This window comes from Ursus maritimus, unplaced genomic scaffold (assembly GCF_017311325.1).
Source record: "Ursus maritimus isolate PB19 unplaced genomic scaffold, ASM1731132v1 scaffold_21, whole genome shotgun sequence".
Taxonomy (NCBI): domain Eukaryota; kingdom Metazoa; phylum Chordata; class Mammalia; order Carnivora; family Ursidae; genus Ursus; species Ursus maritimus.
Window position 1 is genome coordinate 8,696,132 of NW_024424564.1, and position 22,702 is coordinate 8,718,833.

The following is a 22,702-nucleotide window of genomic DNA, read 5'->3' on the forward strand; positions in this document are numbered from 1 at the left end:
AACAATCTTTTTGCTTTAAAGTATGCAAAGAAGTGGGGCGCCTGGGTGGCTCAGTCGTCAAGCGTCTGCCTTTGGTTCAGGGCGTGATCCCGGATCCCAGGGATCGAGCCCCACATCAGGCTCCTCTGCTGGGAGCCTGCTTCTTTCTCTCCCAATCCCCCTGCTTGTGTTCCCTCTCTCACTGGCTGTCTTTCTCTCTGTCAAATAAATAAATAAAATCTTAAAAAAAAAAAGTATGCAAAGAAGTGAAGCGAGACTTCATCTCAGAAATAGATTAAGTGGACATAAAGGACATTTAAGCATCAGAAGGGAAAGAAGGGTTATCAATGAACTATAGCTCAGATCACAGGCTCCTTATCCGTAAAGAGAAAGAATCTGTGATAAGCTATAGTACAAACCAGAATTCATTTTAAAGATAAAACCCAGAAGCTGCAGGGCTGAGGATGCAACCTCATTTCCTTTTTCCCCTGCCACCCCACTGCTTCTAATGATTTCACTGAAACAGCATCATCACCTCCATTAGCAAAACCTAAACCTGTGGGGCGCCTGGGTGGCACAGTGGTTAAGCGTCTGCCTTTGGCTCAGGGCGTGATCCCGGCGTTCTGGGATCGAGCCCCACATCAGGCTCCTCTGCTATGAGCCTGCTTCTTCCTCTCCCACTCCCCCTGCTGTGCTCTCTCTCTCTCTCTCTCTCTCTCTCTCTCTCGGTAGCTGTCTCTATCTCGGTCAAATAAATAAATAAAATCTTAAAAAAAAAAAAAAAACAAAACCTAAACCTGTGATCCTCAGTCTTCAGGGTGCAGCATAATCCACTGAAGAGGTTGGCCGGCACTCCCAGAAAGTGCTGACCAGGCAAGTCTGGGTGGGGTTTAGGAAACTGAATTTTAAGAAGCATGGGGGAGATCATCAGAGGCAGTAGTCCGCAAACTTTTGGTTAAGACCCATTAATAAAATTTGAAGTCAGCTTAATATGATAGTATTTGAAAAAAGAACAAAGGAAAAATAGAAAATGTTAGCATAAACCATGCAGTCAAGTTTTGGATGTGTTCAGATACGAGTGCGGATGTTCGCATGTCCTGAGTTGTGAGGTAAGATGTGTTTCAGATCGTCTCAGCCAACAAATACTGAGGGAATGTGAGGATCACTTCCCTGTGAGCTCCTCCGCCACCACCCCACCCCCAATATCAAATCATCTTGCCAGCTCTCACTTCCTCCCCCATCCACACAGACAAAAAAGGAAGTGGGGCTGTGTTTCTATGTTGGTTCCAAGCGTCATGAAGGACAACTAGCTTTTGGGGTCCAGGAGTGAATGTAAACAACTAGAAGGAAGACTTGCCCAGACCCAGAAGGGCCTCAGACACAGCAGATGGGGTGAAATGAAAGAAAACCGTAGAGTCCCTGACCCGAGCTTGGGACTTTCTGAAGGTCTGAAGGAAGAGAAGGAATGGCAAGGAGGACTGGGTGGTAAGTCACGGGTAAACAAGGGAAAGAAGCTGAAACCCAGGAAATTGGAAGATAAGCCCACACTGCATTCTTCATGTTTGAAGATGATGTTAGTAACCCGTCACTCAGAGATGGAGCTGTTTTTGCTTTTTGTTTTTTTCTCCCCGGGAATGAGGATGGATCCTTGCCCAGTCATTCACATCCTCTTGATCAGCTTCTTGTGAACACAGTGTGAGTTTGTAGTCGCTGGCTGGGACATGAACAGGTCTGCCCCCTGTCCTCAAGGAGACAGATTTCCCCAAGTAGCCAACAGCCACAGAAAGATGGCAGCCGGAAAATGACACCAAGCCTGTGTGCTATTTCCCTCATCCGGCCTCTCTGCCCCGGTCTTTGCAGCCCCTTGGGAATTCCTCCCCCAGACACATTTGGAAATGTCCACCAAGGGGGCTCAGGGAACTGAAAACCAGCCCTCGTTCCACTCGTCAAGCTGTGCATCTGGTCTGGGATTATCTTCAACTTGAAGAAGGAATGTTTTTCTAATTCCCTGACCCCTGTCCACACCACCACCTGCCAGAGTGCCAGATCCCGGATCCCAGGGATCCAGCCCTTATTTTACAAAGGAAAAATAAGCTAAAAAAACCCAACAACAACAAAAAACCCTATAGGCTAGCAGCACCCCACTGGGAAGATAACTCAATTTCATCGACAAGTCACTGCGCTTTTTCATGGCGTCTGGCAATCCGGCAGTGTTCAGTCACCCACGGGCAGGACACGAGCACAGCCACCAGGCCGAGTGACTCTTCCTCTCACACACTTCAACACTGGAGAACGTATTTAACAGCCAGCACGTGGATGCCTGACAGAATCACTGAACTCACTTACAAAAGGAAATGATACCCAGGATGTGAGCAGACACACTCCCAGAATTCCCTGTTGCCAGGCTGCGCACTCCTGGCTGCCCTTTCGCTTCACTAGATCTTGTTTTGTGCCTTAGGATGCCCGGGACACCATCTGCTTTCGAGAGTCCTCTATTTTGTTTGGGACTAATTCAAAAGAAAAGTGAAGCTACACGGGAGACGTATTTATTGCCACCACTGAGGGGAGACGTCTGAAACGAAGGCAAAAAGAAGAATCCCGCGGATTAGGTCTTGGCCCATCCGTGTGCATGATCCTGTGGCCTCCCAGGTCACACTCTGCCACACACGTGTTCCAACCAGGCCACACGCTGCCACCCAATGTGCTGGCATGTGGAGGGGGCCTTTTTAAAAAATAAGATCGATTTTCAGCACAGGCACTTTATTAAACCTCAGCTCTAATGACTTGCACAACCAATTTCTCATCATTATCTTTGCTAAATGCTTTCAGCGCAGGAGGGATGGGCCGATGGGTCTTTGTACCGGTGGGCTATCAATAATCTCCCTTTGAGGCAAGTGCCTCACTCTAGAAGGAAAAATGACTCTATTTTATCCCTGCTATTTCCCTGTCCTGTAGATGGGGATAATACATATCTGCTAAGAAGGGCTATTGTAAGGGCTAAAATATAAAGAGTATAGCAAATAATAGAACCCCAATACATGCTGGTATCATTTCCCTTTGGGGCTGAAGGAGAGGGGGTTATCAAGCATGTTCTGCTCTGCCTGGGCAGGAGAATTTTTGAGAAGAGGGGCGGGCAGTATTCTTAGACACCCGCGGGAATCGGGTGAGGCTCACTTCTTCCTGGTGCGGCTGAATTAGCACAGACTGGATAGCTTCTGCCATGTAACCACCAGAGGGGACCTTACAGCCTCCTCGTGGGGTTTGTCAATTAGCATCTTAGGACATCTGACAGGCAGCGACGGCTGGTGTGTTCCAAACAGATGCCTCAATTCAGGGAAACCGGATAAACAAGCTAACTTGTGACATGGGTCGAAGCCTGCGTCCCCACCCTAAAATATCAGACACTTCTTTGCTTTTTTGTAAGTCTGTAACGCCTCTGAAGGCACAAGGCTCTAATTCCAGGCTTTGGTCACTTCGGGATGTTTGCACTCCCTCAACATGTCACCATCCCTGACATCCCTTGGCACAAGCTTCCTTCTTGGCCTGGAATGCCCTCCCATCCTCCACCTTTCTGCAGAGTCCACACCTACTTCCCAGAAGCCTTTCCTGTCTCTTCCATAGTGGGTGAGGGCCCACCCTCTGTCCCCCAAGGCAGCCTAGTCTTGCCTCTCTCATTGTACCTACCTCACCGTCTTCCTACTATTTCCCAGACGGTCTCCCCATTAGATTCCGGGCCCCATGGGGATGCACAATATACGGGGTCAGTGAATGAACGTGCAGGATATGTAATAAATGAGCGAATGAGTGGTAAAAGACAACCCAGGATTGGAACACAAGGTGCAGAACTCAACTTCCCGTCCTAGTCTCTCTTTCACCACATCCTTTCGCAGCTGCAAAATAAATAGCTGCAAAAAGATATAAAATATCTTTAATAGGGTGCTTAGGGAAATTGAAGACTTCAGAGGAAAAAGGGAGTGGCTGGCCTGTTACCTCCTCTCAACCCAGCATTTGCTTGCTTTTCTGGGAAAGACAAATTACTAATTTCTCATTAACAGAGTATTAACTACGGAGAGGGTCTTGGTTCTCAAGAAAAGTGGGGTGAGATTATGGCCATCTATACATCTTTACGTATTAATTAAAAATAAAGCATTAGTTCTACAGAAGAAAATCAGAGACACTCCCTGACCACTGCTCCCCTCACCCTGGGATTCTGCAAACACTGTCATTTGCACCTGCCTTGTTCAAACTCTGCCAACACATGAGATGCCGCTCTGTGTGGCACAGTGGACTCTCTTCCCTGAAGTCAAGTGAGGCATCACAGGCTGAGATGGAACATTCCAGGACTTGCCCTGTCCTGACCCACGACATCTAAATTATGTCTCGAAGAGAACTTCACGTCTTCCGCATCATACAACCATCTGCTAAGTCGGTTTAAAGATGAAACATTCCTACATTCAAACCGAAACTCATTTTCAAGGAAGCGAGGAGTGTATGACCCTTAGAAGGTCCTTCTCCCACTTTGAAAGACTAACCAACTCATCTAAACTCCTTGGGATACTGAAGCCTCCAACTTTTATAAGAAGATATTGGCCACACGCATTTTTAGTCAATTCATTGTTTCAAAGAGAATTGTCTCTGACCTACAGGATAACCTCCCAAACACACCATTTTGGAAACAGAGTCTCTTGATGGTCTGCCTTTGGGCTCTGGCCCCTGTCCCTGGCTGAGCTCGCACCCGGGCGCTGACGCTGGGCGGAATGGCGGCTAACGGGACACGGGGAAGGGAAGAGAGCATGCTGACCTTGTGCAGTTCCACAGGGGTTGGAGACATGACCTCCTTGATTTCCTGTTTCATCTTCCTCAGGGTGACGGACTTTCTGCCCACATCCGAGGGCAGGGTGTTGCTCCGAGTTGTCTGGCTATAATGCGGCCGCGAGCTGCTCCGTTCCTGGAAGCTGGCCTGTCGCCCCAGCTGACTGCGAGGTGTGGGGGCCTCATGATTCAAACTCATCGTGCTCCCCGACATGATTGTCGCCTGTGGCATTGACAATTTTCAGAAACAATTAAGCTGGGGACTAAGAAAAGGGTTTGGTCGCTCAACACTAAGCACATTTCTCCTTCTGCCCAGTCAAAATACACTGTCTTCGGGGCACAACCAAAGGCCAGAGAATGGACGTACTAAGTGAACCATGAAAGTCTGGGAAAATGCTTTCCAAATGACATTTATAATGCACATCTCAAATCCAATTTAAGTACTTAAGCCATTGGGTTTATTTAATCAAATACCACCCCTGGCAATTTTGAGGCAAATTGAAAAGCTATAACATTTGCTTACTGCAAACTACGTTTTAAGCATTAACTTTCCACTGAGTGGGCTCTAAAGATGGGACTCAGGAAGCAAAGGCAGTGGCCAATGCTGCCCGCCTACGACTGGTACACTGTCTTTCCTTTGGCCATGTGGCCTGTCCCAGAAGCTTGTAGACCGGCTAGGTCTCCGTACCGGTTGGCGTGGGTCCACATTTCTTAGAAGTGGTCTTTGTGGGAGGTCCTCAGAGAGGTCAAAGAGTAATCATTTATTGTGCTCCTGGATTCAACCCTTTGCTCAAAAGCTGGGAAACTTGGATTGGGTTTTACCAGTGAACTGGGAAGTTTGTTCAGTTTCAAATATGTTCATATGTGGGACACCTGGGTGGCTCAGTCAGTTAAGTGTCAGGTCATGATCACAGGACCCTGGATCAAGTACCACATTGGGCTCCCTGCTCAGTGGGGAGGCTGCTTCTCCCTCTGCCTGCCGCTCCCCCTGCTTGTGCTCTCTCTCTCTTCCCAACAAATAAATAAAATCTTTCTAAAAATATGTTCATATGCAAGGAAAGGCAAGATTAGACCCCAAATATGACTGAATCTTGGAAGTGAAACTAAAAAAGCATCTGAAACCAATGTCAGCTAAGGATGTTCATTTCTCGTGGTTCTCTAACTGAAAACCTGCCTGTAGGCAGCTCCGTCCTCCTCGGTAGGACGGTTGAAAACCAGCATTGGTGAGTCTGTCTGAGGTCGTGGGACCAGAAAACAAACTCCATGTGCTATGTTGTTGGCTACACTGTAATCTAGTGGTTTACACGCCTACTGATGCTAAAAGGAGCAGAGTGCCATGTGTGTTTGCCTCCTTAAGCCTCACAGCAACTTTATGAGATGGACGCTGTTCTGACTCCCAATTTGTAGGTGCAGAAACTGAGGCACAGGGGCGCCTCGGTGGCACAGCGGTTAAGTGTCTGCCTTCGGCTCAGGGCGTGATCCTCGCGTTGTGGGATCGAGCCCCACGTCAGGCTCCTCCGCTATGAGCCTGCTTCTTCCTCTCCCACTCCCCCTGCTTGTGTTCCCTCTCTCGCTGGCTGTCTCTATCTCTGTCAAATAAATAAATAAAATCTTTAAATAAAAAAAAAAGAAACTGAGGCACACAGAGGCTGACTTACCCAAGGTCACCCAGGTAGTAACTGAGCCAAGGGCACCATCTAAAATTATTGATTAGGAGGAAACCCTGCAGAGTGATAAGAGTTTTCATTTGTTATCTCTCTAAGATTTTGTCATTCCAAGAGTCACCTGATGTTCGGCTGCACACACACCAGTAATGAGATCTTTGAATTGCAGCCAAATATTGGCGCACATGTAAATATATCTATGACTGTTGAAAAAGGAACAAAACCAGTTATCTTATCAATATCCTGACTAGATCAGTTATCATATTGATAATTTTGAAAAAGAAAATTTTAATCGTAAGAAAAACCTTACTGGTCATTGACCATTAACACGTGCTCAGTACCATATATATGTGTGTGTAGAATGTCAATAATACTTGTGATAAGTCTCTCTGATACGTATTAGAGTTATCATACCTCCCCACTTCGGTCACGGGAAGGGATGCCGGGATGAGGTGAGCAAGCTGCCCAAGAGTCTGGGACTGCAGCCCTCACACTCTGATTCCAGAACCCTTATTCTTGATTGACTACCAGGCTGGCTTGCTTCCCAGTCAAGTATTCGGTTGAAACGTAGAAAACTGACTTTTTAGGAGATTAAAAAAACCCCTAATATTTAAACCAATGTGGATTATCCATATTATGGGTTATTTCAGCTAAATCCCTTTTTAAAATGGAAAGCTTCTGACTACTAGCTTTTTTGGTGTCATGGGACATCCTTTATTTTACGGCACTTAACTCGCCGATAGCATTTCTCTGTCCACTGTAAGTGAGAGCACCCAGTGATTATTTTCTTGCAGTGGTGACCATCCATCTATTGTTTTTACCTACTTAGACAAGTTATTGGCTTTGTTAACATCTATATTTTATATTCATTCTTCATGGGTCCAGCGGGAAGTATTTTGGAGGTAAAATACTTAATCACTACAACAGGGAGATAATGGTTTGAGCCTTGGCCACTACAGAAGTTCCAAACTGATCTAGAAAGAATTCTGATGGAAGCAAGGTTTCAAAGCACAGCTTGATTGCTTTGTTTAAAGTGAACTTCGGGGGCACCTGGGTGGCTCGGTCCTTAAATGTCTGCCTTTGGCCCAGGGCCTGATCCCAGGGTCCTGGGTTCAAGCTCTGCGTCAGGCTCCCTGCTCTGCTGGGAGCCTGCTTCTTCCTCTCCCACTCCCCCTGCTTATGTTCCCTCTCTCGCTGGCTGTGTCTCTTTCTGTCAAATAAATAAATAAAATCTTTAAAAAAAAATGAACTTCAATTGAATTACTATGAAGGAATATAAAAATGAAAACATAAATATAAAAACTAAAATAAAGTTTAAAATAACTATTTTAAATTACCTAAGATTTGTTTTCACATCTGGATTATCTATTGCCTGTTCCCATTTTGCACAATTCATAATTTATAGTTATAATCCCCCCCCCCCAAATTATCAATGAGACAACTGATACACATAAAACTTAGAGGGATATGTTCAAGGGCTTTCTTTTTTTCTTTTATCTCTTTAATTTTTTTTTTTAAAGATTTTACTTATTTGTTTGACAGAGAGAGAGACAGCCAGTGAGAGAGGGAACAAAAGCAGGGGGAGTGGGAGAGGAAGAAGCAGGCTCCCAGCGGAGGAGCCCGATGTGGGGCTCGATCGCAGGACTCTGGGATCACGCCCTGAGCAAAGGCAGCCGCTTAATGACTGAGCCACCCAGGCGCCCCTCAAGGGCTTTCTACCTGATATTTAATCAAGTCTTCTTCCTATATTAAAAAACAGTTAAGGCAGGGTTTATTAATAAAAATGGCAAAATAATCATTTCTATTGAACAATTATTAAGTGTTATGTTCTGTGTTAAGTGCCATATAAGCATGAATCATTATAATCCCCTTATTTTGCAGAAGAATAAATATCTGATAAGACAGATTAAGTAACTTGTCCAAAGTCTTAGTTTGAATTTTTCTCTTTTGTTACAACTCTACATTTTTCAGTGCTAAAGTTGAACCTAAATAATTGCTAGCTAGTGGGGAGAATGCCAAGTATAGCCTTCATTTCCATTTCCATTGTAATCATTTTTCATCTTAGCTAATCTTCTACATTTATTATGGTTATAGTATGCTGTAACTTTTAATACTGGACATAAATTTCAGATGCAGGAAACTAGCTCCAATAATATTTTTTGCATAGTAACATTTACCATCAAGCGATCAGAGTTCATTTAAACCAGTAAATGAATCCTCTTGGTGATACAAGTATAAGTAAGACTCTCCTTTCTAGATTTGCCAATCATTCTTCTTTGTTGAGGGCTTTAATGTCCTTTTGGCTTATAAATTCAACCCACTGCCTTTCTGGAGTTATAATTTCAAGGGCCACACCTGCCCGAAGCTATGTTAGAAAAAGTTTCTAGGCTATCGCAACATAACTTCTATGTTCATAGATGTTGTTTTCATTAGATAGCTCAACTTCTGGGTGAAAACCCAACCTCATTGTGTTACTTTTTACATCACCCTTGTCTTACCTGCTGTAAAAGAAGCTATTAGAAGAATAGCTGCTTCTTCAAAAGAGAAATATCAAAATGCAAAGCGAAGAAGGCCTATGAGCCAGACATGCTTTCAAAAGCAGGGGTATGTTCAAGAATCGTGAATTGAGCTCATTATCCAGTTTGGGTCCCTTGTGCTATCATTCTACATACAGGAAGTGGTAAAAGTTTAAATAAGCCAGCTGATACTTCAGCATGTGACTCTTTTTGAAAGTTGCCTAAAAAGGAATCAATTGCTTCTGTCTGAATTTATTTAAGTTTTATAGCATTATCCATCTCCAGGCCCTTCAACTGTGCTCTGAAGTTTCAATTCATGCCAGGTAATACTATGATATTTATAAATTCAAACTAATATTTTCCTTCATATTTCTCTTTGCAGATTCACGAACATTAGAATCACATCGAATATCCAGACATGCAGTTGAGAAGCAAAACAATATAAAGACGAGTACTCGTTTTAGAATTGCCATTTCACCCACTTAGGCCATTCACATTCCTTATGGGGACTTGGGGACCTCATATGACATCAAAATAAAAATGAGACTTTTGCCACTCTAGTGTTTTACAGCTCCGAAAATTTAAAAGAACATAAAAGGAAACAGTCCAGGACCTCCTAGACCAGAGTGTGAATATCGTCAGCAAATTCATGGCTTTGATTAAAGAACTCGCCGGGAGTCCAGCTATTATGTTCCATCTCGCCACAACTCCTAGAATTCACACTAAGTTAATATGGAATCAGGATTTGCAATTAACAGCAAAGTACTGTGTAATATTTTGGCCGCTTTTCACGCAGACTGGCCTTTTTCACCAGCTGCGTTGTCAGCTACTTTAAGGGCAAAACAAAACAAAACAAAATAAAATTTCCTCTTATGTTCCGCTTCACGATCAAATTAATTGCTATACCAGGTACAAATGAAAACATGCCAAAGAAACCTTTCTAAAGCAGCTAAGAGAATGAGATGCGCCACTGCTGGGGGCTTAGCTCCCTCCCCAGAGACTCGGTGGCAAACAGGTTCAGTCAGGGTTAGCAGGGAGCAATGGCAGAAGCCACAAGTCAGTAAGCTCGGGGTGGGGGTGGAAATGGGGAAATAAATACTTTCAACTGCACTGAATCAAACCAAATTGCTGTCCGGAAGGCAAGGGGGCAGGGAAGGCAGCTTCACAAGCAAAAATATAAACATAAAGGGTAGCTACCAAGAGAGTCATGTTTCTCAAAGACACACGCCTGTCAGCTTTCTCCTGTGGAAAGGGGTTAAAGCTTTTAAATGAACTGATGTGATAAATGCAAACTCAAAAGGACCAAAAAAAAAAAAAAATGAATGTAGAAACAATAAAAGTCAGTAGCAGGACCGAGGCTACCTCAAGTTCTCTCAGAATTCCCGACTGTCCACAGGTTTCCAAATCCTCCAGCGCTTGGGACCAGAAGTTCTCCTCTTGTTCAGCCTCCGAACTGTCGGGTGCCCCTGTAAAACTGTCATCAAAAAGCACAGTCCAGGTCGAGAACTTGCCAGACATAATCCAGAATCTCTCTCTTTCCTCTCTCACACACATACAAAAATGGGAGATCCCTTTTAGATCTGGCTTTCTTCCAACTGGAACCGCCAAGTGAGGCTGCTTTCAGAAATGCCAAGTATCTCCAAGAACCAACGAACAGAGGGAAGGACCATGGTCTTACTAACTGAATCTGAGCGTTCATGGCTATTGTGGAATGAACCACATCAGCAGGGCATTGTGTGGGAATATCCTTCGGCTGCTCTGCCTGGTCCAAGAGAAGTCAAACTTCCAAGAGAAAAATCTTTTCTCACTTAGAAGTATCGGTATAGACCATTTAAGGTGCTGTGCGTTTTTACGAATTTCCTTAAAATATTTTGGGAGAGAACAAAATGTTAAAATAGATCTCAATTCAAAGTTTGGGATCCTCGATGTATGTTTTTTTTTAATGTAAATTAACATGAAGCAACCTTTTAAAGGAAAGGAGAGGAGACTAGTCAGAGTGTGAGGACAGGGTTTACAGATAAAGATCTTCCCATGCGCTATTCCTGTTTTCATCAGGGGAAACTGAGCTCTTGCCATGCTGTGGGGTGATGCCCAGGCTCCTGCCGGGCAGGCACAGGTCCCTGAACCTTGCCCCGGGGCCAGCGGTGTGATGACAGCGGTTCCTGTTGTGCTCCGGATGCTGGCAACAGGTGCCACCGGAAGTAGAGAGAGTCACATCGGGGTTAATGGCCACAAAGCAGTGTGGACAGGCAGCAGTTGATGAAAACCTTACCCACTGACTGTGGACCGGTCCCAGTCTTCATTACTCAGACCCACGTCTGGGTAAGTCTGGCTTCGCGGCTTAGTGATTGGGGACAGGCTGCCTCTCTGTTTTGGACCCCTCCACTCGTAAGTGTTGAAGTTGTAGCCCGAAGCCTGAAAGCCAGAGCCTGAAACAAAAATCAGGTGTCACCTTCTGTTTCTGAGAAGGACTCCAGAGGGTCTGTTTGGTAATTTGTCTTTTCCTGTGGTTTCCATTAGTTCGTTCAAGGCAGCTGACCGTTAACTCAATTTGCGATCAGAAAGGCCATCAAGATAATACTCAGGTTTTCCATGCAAAACACATTCACACATATTCTGTCAACTGATTCCAACAACAACCCTGAGGTACAATCTTTAGGTCCAAACCGGAGAGCCCACCGTGTTGGATCTGTTTTTATTAGGGCTTCTGCCCTCCTCTCTCTGGGCAAGAAATCTGCTGGGCCGGGGGAAGTGCCCATAAGACCTGTCTCCAACTCTTTCTACAGCAAGTTCTAGAAAGTCAGAACCCTGAACTTTCTGCCCAGATACCCTGTGTCCACCCTACAGGATACGTGAGGGCTTCTCACCCAAGTCTGTCCTTTTGAGAGTGGAATTTGCCACCAGATGTGGGTTCCAGGCCCAAGGAGTGGCTAAGCAGCTGCTGGCTGCAGGAGTGTGGACGGAGCGAGGCTCTGTGGGGCTGGGGCCCACGAATGTTAGGGATGGGCCCGAGGATGACTTAATCCAATGAGAAATGACATTGTTAGCAAGTAGAGGGGTGGAGTAAGAACGGTGACAGCAATAACAACAGGGCTCATACAGTGGGTGCTTAGGCACCTGAAACTTCATTAAGTGCTTGATTTGCATTGCCTTATTTACTCTTCATAACTGTCTTTGAAGGTAGTACTATTATTATTTGCATTTCACGTATGAGCATACGGAAGGCTTACAACAGTGGTTCAAGTGTGTAGGGGTATCGGCAAACTCTCCCCGGGGGTTCCAGTCATAACCTTAGGAGAATCAGTTCTTAGACCCTCAAGTTCCTTAAGCACCTCTTCCCAAAGTCAACCCCACCAAAAAGGACCAGGGGTCTGAGATCTGTGGGCTCTCCCTTCTCACTTCCCTCTTCAGAGTTGTTTTTCTGTCACTTTACAAATGAAAGACACATTTCTTATGTATCTCAAACCTTTTGAAGGAGCTCGGTCCTAGGATGCAAAACCCCCAGGTGTCAAGTCAAGGGATAATTTGGGAAAGCCTTGCTCCTGAGTGAAGGTCTCCTGGGAGCAGCACCTTAATTCAACCAGGCACAAACTCCTGGCAAGCCTTTCCCCCTCCTTCATCCACCTGTGTCTTGGCATCTCAGAGTTAGAATTCAAAACAGTTGTCAGTTAGGAGGTGGGCACATTATTGTATTTATCTGAATTGCAAAATGAGGACTGACTTCCTTTCTGACAGGGAGTTAAGTCGTATTAGCTTGATAGGTGAGGCAGTGAGGAATGGCTTTGGCAATGGGGTTATATAATGGACATTTTCCACAAATTTGATCTAAATCCGTGGTTCCAGATTTTGACAAAAATATAGTTAAGGCATATTAATGACCAACTGGAAATTATAGTCTTTGGAAGTATTTAAATTTGGGGAGAAAAAAATTAGAAGACAATTTTAAATGTGTGATGAGGTATGCGGTTTTTCAAAATTCTTTTGGGAGGTTTAGATAGGAGAGCAGGGGCTTGTGAGCAGGTCTGACTCTACAGCGTGGGCTGTAACCATGACACACAGCTCCATCCACCATTTCAGGTTGTGACTCACTGTGTGTGTGTGTGTGTGTGTGTGTGTGTGTTTACATGTGTGTACCGGGTTGCAATATAATATGTATTTCTTACTGTGTTTAAAAACCATTAAGATGAAAGCCAGACAAAAAACCCATGAACAGTTAATACAGCAAAGAGGCCTTGGCCACCATTTTCACATACAATGAAATGAGCGGATCGTGTAAGATGATTGTCACCATGGCATCCCTGTTTTCTTCTTACTCACTTTCCATCCACTTGTTAGAACCCACAGTGCCATCCTTACTGCAGAGAAGCAGGAGGCCCAAGGGATAATGCTCTGGTCGAAAGGACTTGATCTCACGAATGCAGGGGAATGCCCACGCCTGCAAGAACCTTCCATGAATCTTCTGTTTTAGGATACCAAGGTGCAGAGAAAATATTTACAGTTTGTTCTCTCATCTTCTTCCTGGGTAACTACAGAAGTATGGCTAGCCATTTGGTTAGAAATTTTGTGTGATCGGTGTGGTGTTTTCTGTTGAAAGTGCTGAATTAAGGAAATGCGCGGGTCTCTTCTTGAAGGGGAGCGACTGCACGTGACTGCATTTCTCCTGACTTCCTCTCACCGGCTCTCCACTTTCTCCTTCCCAACCAGATAAACCAACCGCCCAAATAAGTGAAATCTCCCTTTTTGTAATACAAAAAGAGTTAGAGGAAGACCGTGCCTCACTTGCCTTAACTAGCTTTCAATTTGCGAAGAGCCAAATGCTAAATGGTGGAGTCCTCCGGACCGAATCCTTTCCTGACAAGCATTAACCCGTGTGATCTATCAGCTCCCTGGGGAAATTCCAACAGGCTTTAAACTGGACAGATTTAGCTCTCTGATTTTCCTTCCAGCTGTTGTTTGTAAGTAGTTCTTGGTGACTGGGCGGGAGCGTAAGGATGGCCTCGAGCAGGTGTGCAGCATTGGTCCTTACTCGGGAAATGCCTCTCTCGAAAAGCATGTCTGTCTACACCAAGGGTGCCCTGTGTTCATAAGCAGTATTAAATGATTATTGCATTACAACAAAGCGGGGCATGAAGAGGGGATAAAATTCAAATATCCTTGGGTTAGGTGTAGACTCCAAAGACCTGGGTCTGGACCGCGCTGTGCTGGCACGGGGACAGAGAGGTGGGTCCACATCCCAGCTTTGCCACTTCCCTGCTCTGTGGCCTCGACCATCTCACCTCAAGGTAAGATGGGATAACCATACGTAAGTGCCTCAGCAGGTTGATGTGAGGACTGAGAATAACATACACAAACTCACACATAATGAGGTTTTAATAAATGCAGATGCCGGGGCACCTGGGTGCTCAGTCAGTTAAGCGTCTGCCTTCAGCTCAGGTAATGACCTCTGGGTCCAGGGATCGAGCCCCGCATCGGGCTCCCTGCTCAGTGGGGAGTCTGCTTCTCCCTCTCTCTCCCTCTGCCCCTCCCCACTGCTGCTTCTCTCTTTCACTCTAATAAATAAAAATCTTAATAAATAAATAAATAAATAAATAAATGAATAAATAAATACAGATGCCCATTACTTTTCTTATGTGCTAAGCCATTCAACTTCTCAAGATCTCAGTTTCCTGATTATAAAGCAGGGAGAGCAGTAAAGGAGGAAAACCTCAGCACTACTGATTCAGGGAACATTCCAGTACTTCTTACACGTCAGGTACCCTATGAGGAGCTGAAATGCAAAGATAACAGTACTAGCTTCCTATCTCAAAAACTGCACAGTTTAGTATTGTTTGTGACAGTTTTTTTTTTTTAAATTTTATTTATTTGAGAGAGAGAGAGTCAGAGAGAGAGTATGAGCGGACGGCAGAGGCAGCGGCAGAAGCAGGCTCCCCACTAAGCAGGGAGCCTGATGCGGGGCTCAATCCCAGGACCCCGGGATTGTGACGTGAGCCCAATGCAGACACTTAACCAACTGAGCCACCCAGGTGCCCTCAAAGTGACAGTTCTAATTGCAGCTGAGAGTGTTGTCCCTCTCATGGAGGGACACAGATCTGGAAGAACCGAGACCTGCTGGAGGGTTGGAAAGCGGGTCATGAAAGATGGCAAAGGGAAGGTGTCCTCTAAGGTTAGAGTTAGACGGTGAGTTGGCATTTCCTTGTAGAAGTGTTGGGTATGACAGCGTGCGCCTAGGAGGAGAGCCTGGTAAATGTGCAGTCACGGTGGGTCCTGTCCTCTGTGTTCCATCAACGGGTTTGAGTCACTCTCAAGGAGGGAGGATTCCAGAAATACTCTGGTCCCTCTTACCATCTGGGCTTCTGCTTCCCCGTAGGAAGAGCAATGATTTACCTAACTGTGGAGTTCTGGAAGAGAATAGGGGAGTGTCAAGACCCTCAGTCTCTTCTTGGCTCTCTCTGGACTCATTCTTTCCCACTGCTGCTGCTCTGTAAGGCAGGCACACCTGGAGCCCACTGTTGGCGCTCAATGAGCTCATGGCAGGGGTGGGGGCCAGCAACACCTAGACAGTGCAGTTTCTATAGCTGCCTATTGCAACATCCATTCTTCTCTTTATCCTTTTACCAGAATACCAGTTTTGGGGGTGGGCCTGTTAATACTTAGGATAAGCCTGCACTTCCTTAGCCTCCCCTTGAAGTTAAGTGTTAACTATGTAAAAAGCCAATGACATGTAAATGGAACTTCTGGAAAGGCTCTTTACAACACTCTGGAATGTAGATGAAATAGCTGGTGCCCTGGTAACCCTCCTGGATCATGTGGCAAACCCGAAGATGGAAGCCAAGTGGTAGGTATACTAAAGAAGAAATATTTAAGAGGTCTTTGATGACACTGTAGTTATACACCAGCTCTGAAATGCCTACTTTTTAAAATGATTTAAGTCACTGTAATATTAGGGTATTCAGTTCTATTCAGCTAAGTCAAATCCAGCTGATATGCTGGGTTACAGTTAGCTTTGTAGATCTGACTTCCCCCTCATTTAAATCCCAACATCTAGACTTGGGTTAGGAGTAGGGAAATAATAACTGATTCTGGCTACAAGTCCAACCCAGCTTTTCTAGCAAAACAAAACAAAAACTCTTCCTCTCCAGAAAACAGAAATAGTTGATAGTTTAATGCATAGCTGACTCCATTTCTACTTCTTCACTGATTTAGAACGGATCAAGGCAGGGACTGATGAACATATCAAAATACCTGGTGCTCTGCGGTACCAAAGAGCGAAGCTTGCTTGGCGAAGAGCGAGAAGTTCAGGATGTGTGGAGTAAAAGGTACTACAAGGAAATGTCTGGAGATGAGACTGATAAAGCAGCGGGGAAACAGATTACAGAGAAATCTGCTTTAAACTAAGCACCTTTGACGTTATCCTAAACAACAGACAACCATCAAGAGGGTTTTTTGTTTGTTTTTAAGGGAGTGGCAAGATTAGATTTAGTTTTGTTTTTTTTTCCCCAAAGATCATTGATGGTAATATACTCAAAGTAAGGAAGTAAATATTTCAAGCCTGATGAAGGTTTTAGAACAAAGGTGTGGTGTCTAAATGTGGTGTCTCTCCCGATTGGATGGGGGGGGGGGGGCTGGATGTGGGGCGACAACTGGGTGGAGGCAGACGGTGTGGGCAGTGAGAGGATTCACCTGTGGCAGAACAAAGGAGATAGAGGTTTACTGAATACACTGCAAGGGCGCAGAGGCTGTCTGCCCCGAGGCAGTGGGTGGGCACTGCTTTTAAAGGGAGAAGGTGAGGAGGTATGGCGATGTATGGAATTCTCCCTTTTTCAGCCACCGTGCCTGGTTGTAAGCAGCCCATTGGTCAGTGAGGGCCTATGGGTATCTTAAGGTGGGTCCCCTGATGGGCCTGTCTGTATGGGGGGAGAGGGGGGAGGTGGTGGTGTCACTGTGGGCCCTTTCTGCATTCCATGGCTCAAGCCCATGTGCCTAGAGGCCGACTCTACAACAGGCAGTGGCAGTGAATGGAGAGACGGGAGAGATGTGAAGCTGGAGGTCGGAGAGGCTGGGTCCTGATGGCACTGTGGGGCCACCTGCCTCATCCAGGCTCTTTACTACAGTGGGAGAAAAAGAATTACCTTGTTTAAACCCCATCATTTGTATTTTCTTTCATATGTAGGTGTATTCAATCCCTCACTGATGCCGGTGGAGGATGATTGCATAATTTAATATAGGGAATGTTTGACGGAAATTAAGTAAAGATAAGCTGCTTGCCATAGTTGAGAAGTTAAGGGCCCTGAGGAATATCCCTTTACACGGGGAGTCAAACTTAAAAGCCATTGGAGGAATGGAATTAGTGAGGCAGCCCACGTGTAAGAAAAACGAACTGCCAGAAATAGAATTTTTACTGAATGATGGTGCGAGCACATAAAATTAAAATGCAGGGATGATACTGGAAGCTAGACTTTAAATTCAAAATTGATAAAAGAAACACAATGAGGAGTGCCTGGGTGGCGCAGTGGTTAAGCGTCTGCCTTCAGCTCAGGGCGTGATCCCGGCGTTCTGGGATCGAGCCCCACATCAGGCTCCTCTGCTGGGAGCCTGCTTCTTTCTCTCCCACTCCCCCTGCTTGTGTTCCCTCTCTCTCTGGCTGTCTCTCTCTGTCAAATAAATAAATAAAATCTTAAAAAAAAGAAAAAAGAAACACAATGAAAGACAGATGTAATTTAAAAAATGTATTTCCTAAGTAATTCCTCCTTTTATTTAGAATTGGAAAGCTTTCTTTTTTCCTCCTTCTTTCTTTCCTTTCTTCCTTTCTTCCTCTCTTCCTTCCTTCCATCTAGGCTTTAATATCTGATTTTATCCCCTGTATCACGATGTGAGGTGTGTTATGGACTGAATCGTGTATGCACCTAAGTTCCTATGTCGATGCCCTAGGCAACAATGTGACTGTATTTAAAGACAGAGCCTTTAAAGAGGTAATTAAGGTTAAACGAAGTTATAAGGTGGGGCCAAAGTTTAATCTGATTGGTGTCCTTATAAGAAGAGAAAATTTGGACACACATGAGATATACCAAGGATGAGCACACAGGGAAGAAAGGCCATGTGAGGAAGGGAGAACGCAACCATTTGCAAACCAAGGAAATAGACCTCAGGACAAACCACACCTGATACCTTGATCTTGGATTTCTAGCCTTCTGGATAGTGGAAAATGAATTTCTATTGTTTAGGCCACACAGTCTCTGGTATTTTGTTACAGCAGCCAAAGCAAACTGATACAAAGTATAAAAATCGGTCTGGATTCCTTTCACTGAGAGTAATGTTTAGTTGTGTTCATTAGTGTTATGGAAAGTAGGTCTTCACAAATGTTGGCACTTCTAATAGCATATGGAATCTTGGTACAGTGATTTTTATTTTGAGGGTAACCATACTTCAGATACTTGTAAAATTCTCATATTCCAACATTGTACTATTTGGTTTTCAGCACCACAATGTTGTGCAGATTAATACCGTACATTTGTAGCTCTTAATTCACACTCCGTATTAATTTTAAAAAGCTAACTAAACAATGTTGGTTCATATTCATAAAATGTGAAATCAGAGACCGGTTTTGGAATTCAGTCTTCAACTCTGCAATTTTGGGATTGTAGCTCCTGCCATTACTTTCATTTTTGGAAGCCAATTTTTAGCATAGGAAAGCGAGCCAGATAATTCCCTGCCAAATTTGTTTCCTAAAAATCTAGTTTTGTTAAGAATGAGAAAATCCCATCATACATTTATGTAACTATTTGTAATTGTTCTAGCCAAGAAATATTCAAAGTGTTTAGATGAGAATGTGGTTTTAAAATGGCAGAGCAAAATAGTTCTCTACCTTCTCCAGAAATCACCTCAAAACAAAAAGGGTTGACAAATAGCATAAGCTACATCTTCAGCAAAACTAGAATCTCAAACCATAAATACATAAAAAAAAGTTACCAAATTCCACAAGTCAAACAGGGGGTGGGAGGTGGTGATAAGGAGCCAAGAGGAGACACCTATAACCAGAGATTTCAGAGAGAGCCCAGTCGTCCAAAGCAGGGACCATGGCATAAAGCAAAACAACATTGCTTTGTGTGGAACACTAGAATGGATTGCATAGGCTGGTGGCAGGAAGTTCCCTGGAACCAGTGGACCAGGGTAAAGCCAGGGAGCGGGTAGAAAGACAACACCTACAGATAAACCACCAACTGCAGGAAGCAATCTATCGGTGAGGCGGGCTAGCAGAGAGGAATTCTGTATTGTTGGCTGCTTGCAGTTACCCATCTCTGAGCTGAGGAAGAACGCACTCATCACAGGTTGCTGTGGACTGCGGAGTAATTTTTTTCTAGCCTGGAGCACAACGTGGGCTCTTCTGTCTCAGACCTTCTTTCAAACTTCCAATGTAGAAAGGACTCCTCTTGTTCAAAGATGAGCAATCATTCAAAAGGAACTCGCATTAGATGTATACCAAGTTAATATTAAAAAAAAAAAGCAGAGAAGGAACGGAAAAACAAAGCAATAGCTGATGAAGGGTACTCATGAGTAGAAGACTGCCACGGAGCAAATGATAAATGTGACGAAAGAGATCATCACAAAATGTTAAAAATACACACTGAAACCATCATCTCTATAAAGCAAGGGATCAAAACAGAGATATAAGAGCTCATGGAAAACTGGGCAAGCCAACATGATAGAAGGAGATAAAACATGAGCTTGTAGAGATCAGAAGAGATATTAATGAGAAAAATAAAAACAACACCACCACCACCAATGGGGTGAATACTGCTCGGTGTCCTGCTCTGTGCTACTCTTACATATTATGTTGTGTTCCCTAACTATATCAAAGGGAATCTGGGCTCTCTGATGGTACATGTTGGTGTCTCTCTCTTTTTTTTTTTAAGTTTGTATTTAAATTCTAGTGTAACATTAGTTTCAGGTGTACAGATAGTGATTCAACACTTTCATAATGTTGGTCTCTTCTCAGCCATCAGTATCTTTAAGAAAACTACAAGGAAGCATGGAAATAGATGAAGTATGCATCCAATTGTAAACAGAAAATCTAAGAATGGAGTAAAGTTAATAAAATTAAAAGCAAAAATTTATTTTAAAACACAAGAACAGAACTGATAAATAAATGCAAGGGTTAGTTCTTTGGAAAAATGCTAAATAAAAATAAACCATTACCAGTATACTCATGGGAAAAAAGAATAAAAACACAAACGTACCAAATATGGAACAATATGTGTGCATATCAAAATCATCACATTGTACACGTTAAATATATACAATTTTATTTGTCAATTATACCTCAATAAAGCTGAAAAAAGTAAACTTGAAAGAGAGAAATATCTAAAGACTACGGTGGAATGAGACAGAAAACATAGCTATCTGAGTTGAGAGTCTAAAATGACAGACACCGGAAGAGCTACAGCCTCCATGAGAAGGACAGAGTCCGGGTACCAGGAAGTGGTCAGTCTCCCCTTGTATTGATTGACCTTTGCTAAATCCAAGGAAAGGGTTTTCTGAGTTAGAAAGAGGAATAAATAAGACACAAGGGGGCCAATGTCTAAGATTTTGATAAGGCAGAAGGGCATGAATAAGGGTCAGGAGAATGGGAACGGAAGCAGCTAACCCAGAGGCAGACTAGAGAAGGTTCGCATCCTAGAGCTGCACAGTGGAACGGAGAGTCATTCCACCGTGAGACTACTTTAAACACCCCCTTTCCCCCCAGCTTTGATCACTCCAACCTATTTTTCTGCATTAACTAATACTTTGCATTGTAGGTACTTGCTAATTGTCTGGCCTTCAGCTGGGTTACCTCTTCCATGAGAACAGGGACCACAACTCTTTTACCAATCATTGTATATCCATTGCATCCTGGCCTTATGTTGTGCCAGCCATTACATATTTGTTGAATGAATGAATGGGGTAAGTTTGACATTTTGGAGAAGCAGCAGAGAACAATAAGGAATGTGGCTGCAGAGACACCGGGCCCAAGGAGGAAATGCGCATCATGGAGGTGCAGATACATTACTGGGAATGGGACAGCTATGGTGGACCGCAGGATACAGTAAGAATGTGCAAGTCTTCCTGGTCTATGGTAGAGAGTCCGCTGAGAGGCTGGAGGGATAGGTTGAAGAGGTCATCTACATCTCACAGCATAGTATTTAATGGGAAACAAGTGTGGTTCTGTGCCTTGCATTTTTTTTTTTAAAGATTCCATTTATTCATTTGAGAGAGAGAGAGAGACAGAGAGACAGAGAAAACACAAGCAGGGGGAGAGGCAGAGTGAGAGGGAGAGGCAGACTCCCCGCCAAGCTGGGAGCCCAACATGGGGCTCGATCCCAAGACCCTAGAGATCATGACCTGAGCTGAAGGCAGATGCTTAACCATCTGAGCCACCCAAGGGCCCCCTGTGCCTTGCTTTTAAAAAGTCAACTTCACAAGCACAATCTGGAAAGACTTGGTTTAACCTAATAACACAGGTAAAAAACCCCAAAAGCCAGGCTTTGAGGTCTTCGTAGACAGTAAGCACAAACTGAGTGACAAACAGGACTCAACCACCACAATTGTAGGTCGAGGTAGACAGGCTGCTTTCATAGGTTCTAACATTTTCCGTGATGAAGGTGACAGGCTTGAGTTGCTCTGGGCTGTCAGACTGTTGTACAACCTTCCTTCCTGAGTGCTACACTTCAGCAAGTAGAGAGTTAAACTTGAACATACTCAGAAGAGAGGCCCTCAGGATGATAAAGATACTCAAAAGTAAGTTTTATGTGAGGAACCGTTAAGGACCTGGGGCAATTTTGCTTGGAGAAGGAAAGACCTCAGAGAGGCACGAGAGCTGTCTTTGAGTTATGTGAAGGGCTGTCGAGGTAAGAGGCTTTAGTCTAGTTCTGAATGACCTCGAGGGTCGAAGGGAGACTAATAGGCAGGAGCTACAGGCAGCCAGATTTCCACTCAATGCAAGTGAGAACTTTGGGGCTGTCAGAGCTCCGGGCTCGGGCTGGGGAGATCCGCCTTGGCCGTCGGGGAGCGCCTGGTCACGCGGGCGCTCGGGCCCACGTGTGAGCTGACTTCTAAATTCTCTGCTAACACTCAGATCCTGTGACCAACCAGCCTTTCGACGGCCACGTTTGTGATGAGTGCTTGGGAAGTGCTGTTTTACAAATATGAGGTATTGTTACTGCGTTTTCATCGTCTTGGAGGACTTCGATTCTCTCACAACTGCCATCTTCTCTCTCTTTAACCCCATGAAGATTTCTAACTTATTGATGCTCAATTTAATACTACTATGACTACAATTCTCTGTCTAGGAATTCAAATTTGCAAAAGCTTCATGAATAATACATGGTTTTTCATTTTTTATTCATGTGGGAAAGGCTCTGTATTTGGTATGCTAATCAGGGTCCTCATCCTATGGTGTGAAAGGACAGAGTAGCTAAGTTCTTTTTTTCAAATTATTTTTTTTTAAGTATTCTCTACACTCAACGTGGGGCTCGAACTCATGACCCTAAGATCAAGTGTAGCTCGCTCCACTGAGTGAGCCAGGCAGGCAGCCTTGAGAGTAGCTAAGTTCTTACACATTACCTTATGGGCAGAGAACTCACTAAAATCAGTAACATCCTTACAAAAAATCTGTGTAACAAGAGAGTCTCCACATTTAGAAACAATAAATAAGCAAGCACGTTAATAAACAAACCTCGGAGTCTACTCTGATAGAAT

The 22,702-nt window shown here is 44.3% G+C and overlaps 1 protein-coding gene across 3 annotated transcripts in view; it reads right to left on the bottom strand.

Annotated features, from left to right (window-relative positions):
* Window positions 1–22,702, bottom strand: part of GRIP1 (glutamate receptor interacting protein 1) — a 379,487-nt gene that overhangs the window by 15,922 nt on the left and 340,863 nt on the right. For 2 of the 3 annotated variants that reach the window (XM_040637234.1, XM_008684380.2), the window contains 4 exons: window positions 11,244–11,400; window positions 10,334–10,445; window positions 10,169–10,213; window positions 4,781–5,014 (listed from right to left, as the gene is read on the bottom strand). In XM_040637234.1, coding sequence (XP_040493168.1) covers window positions 4,781–5,014; window positions 10,169–10,213; window positions 10,334–10,445; window positions 11,244–11,400 — 548 coding nt within the window. The remainder of the gene's footprint in view (window positions 1–4,780; window positions 5,015–10,168; window positions 10,214–10,333; window positions 10,446–11,243; window positions 11,401–22,702) is intronic. The other variant, XM_040637235.1, reaches the window with a different exon arrangement.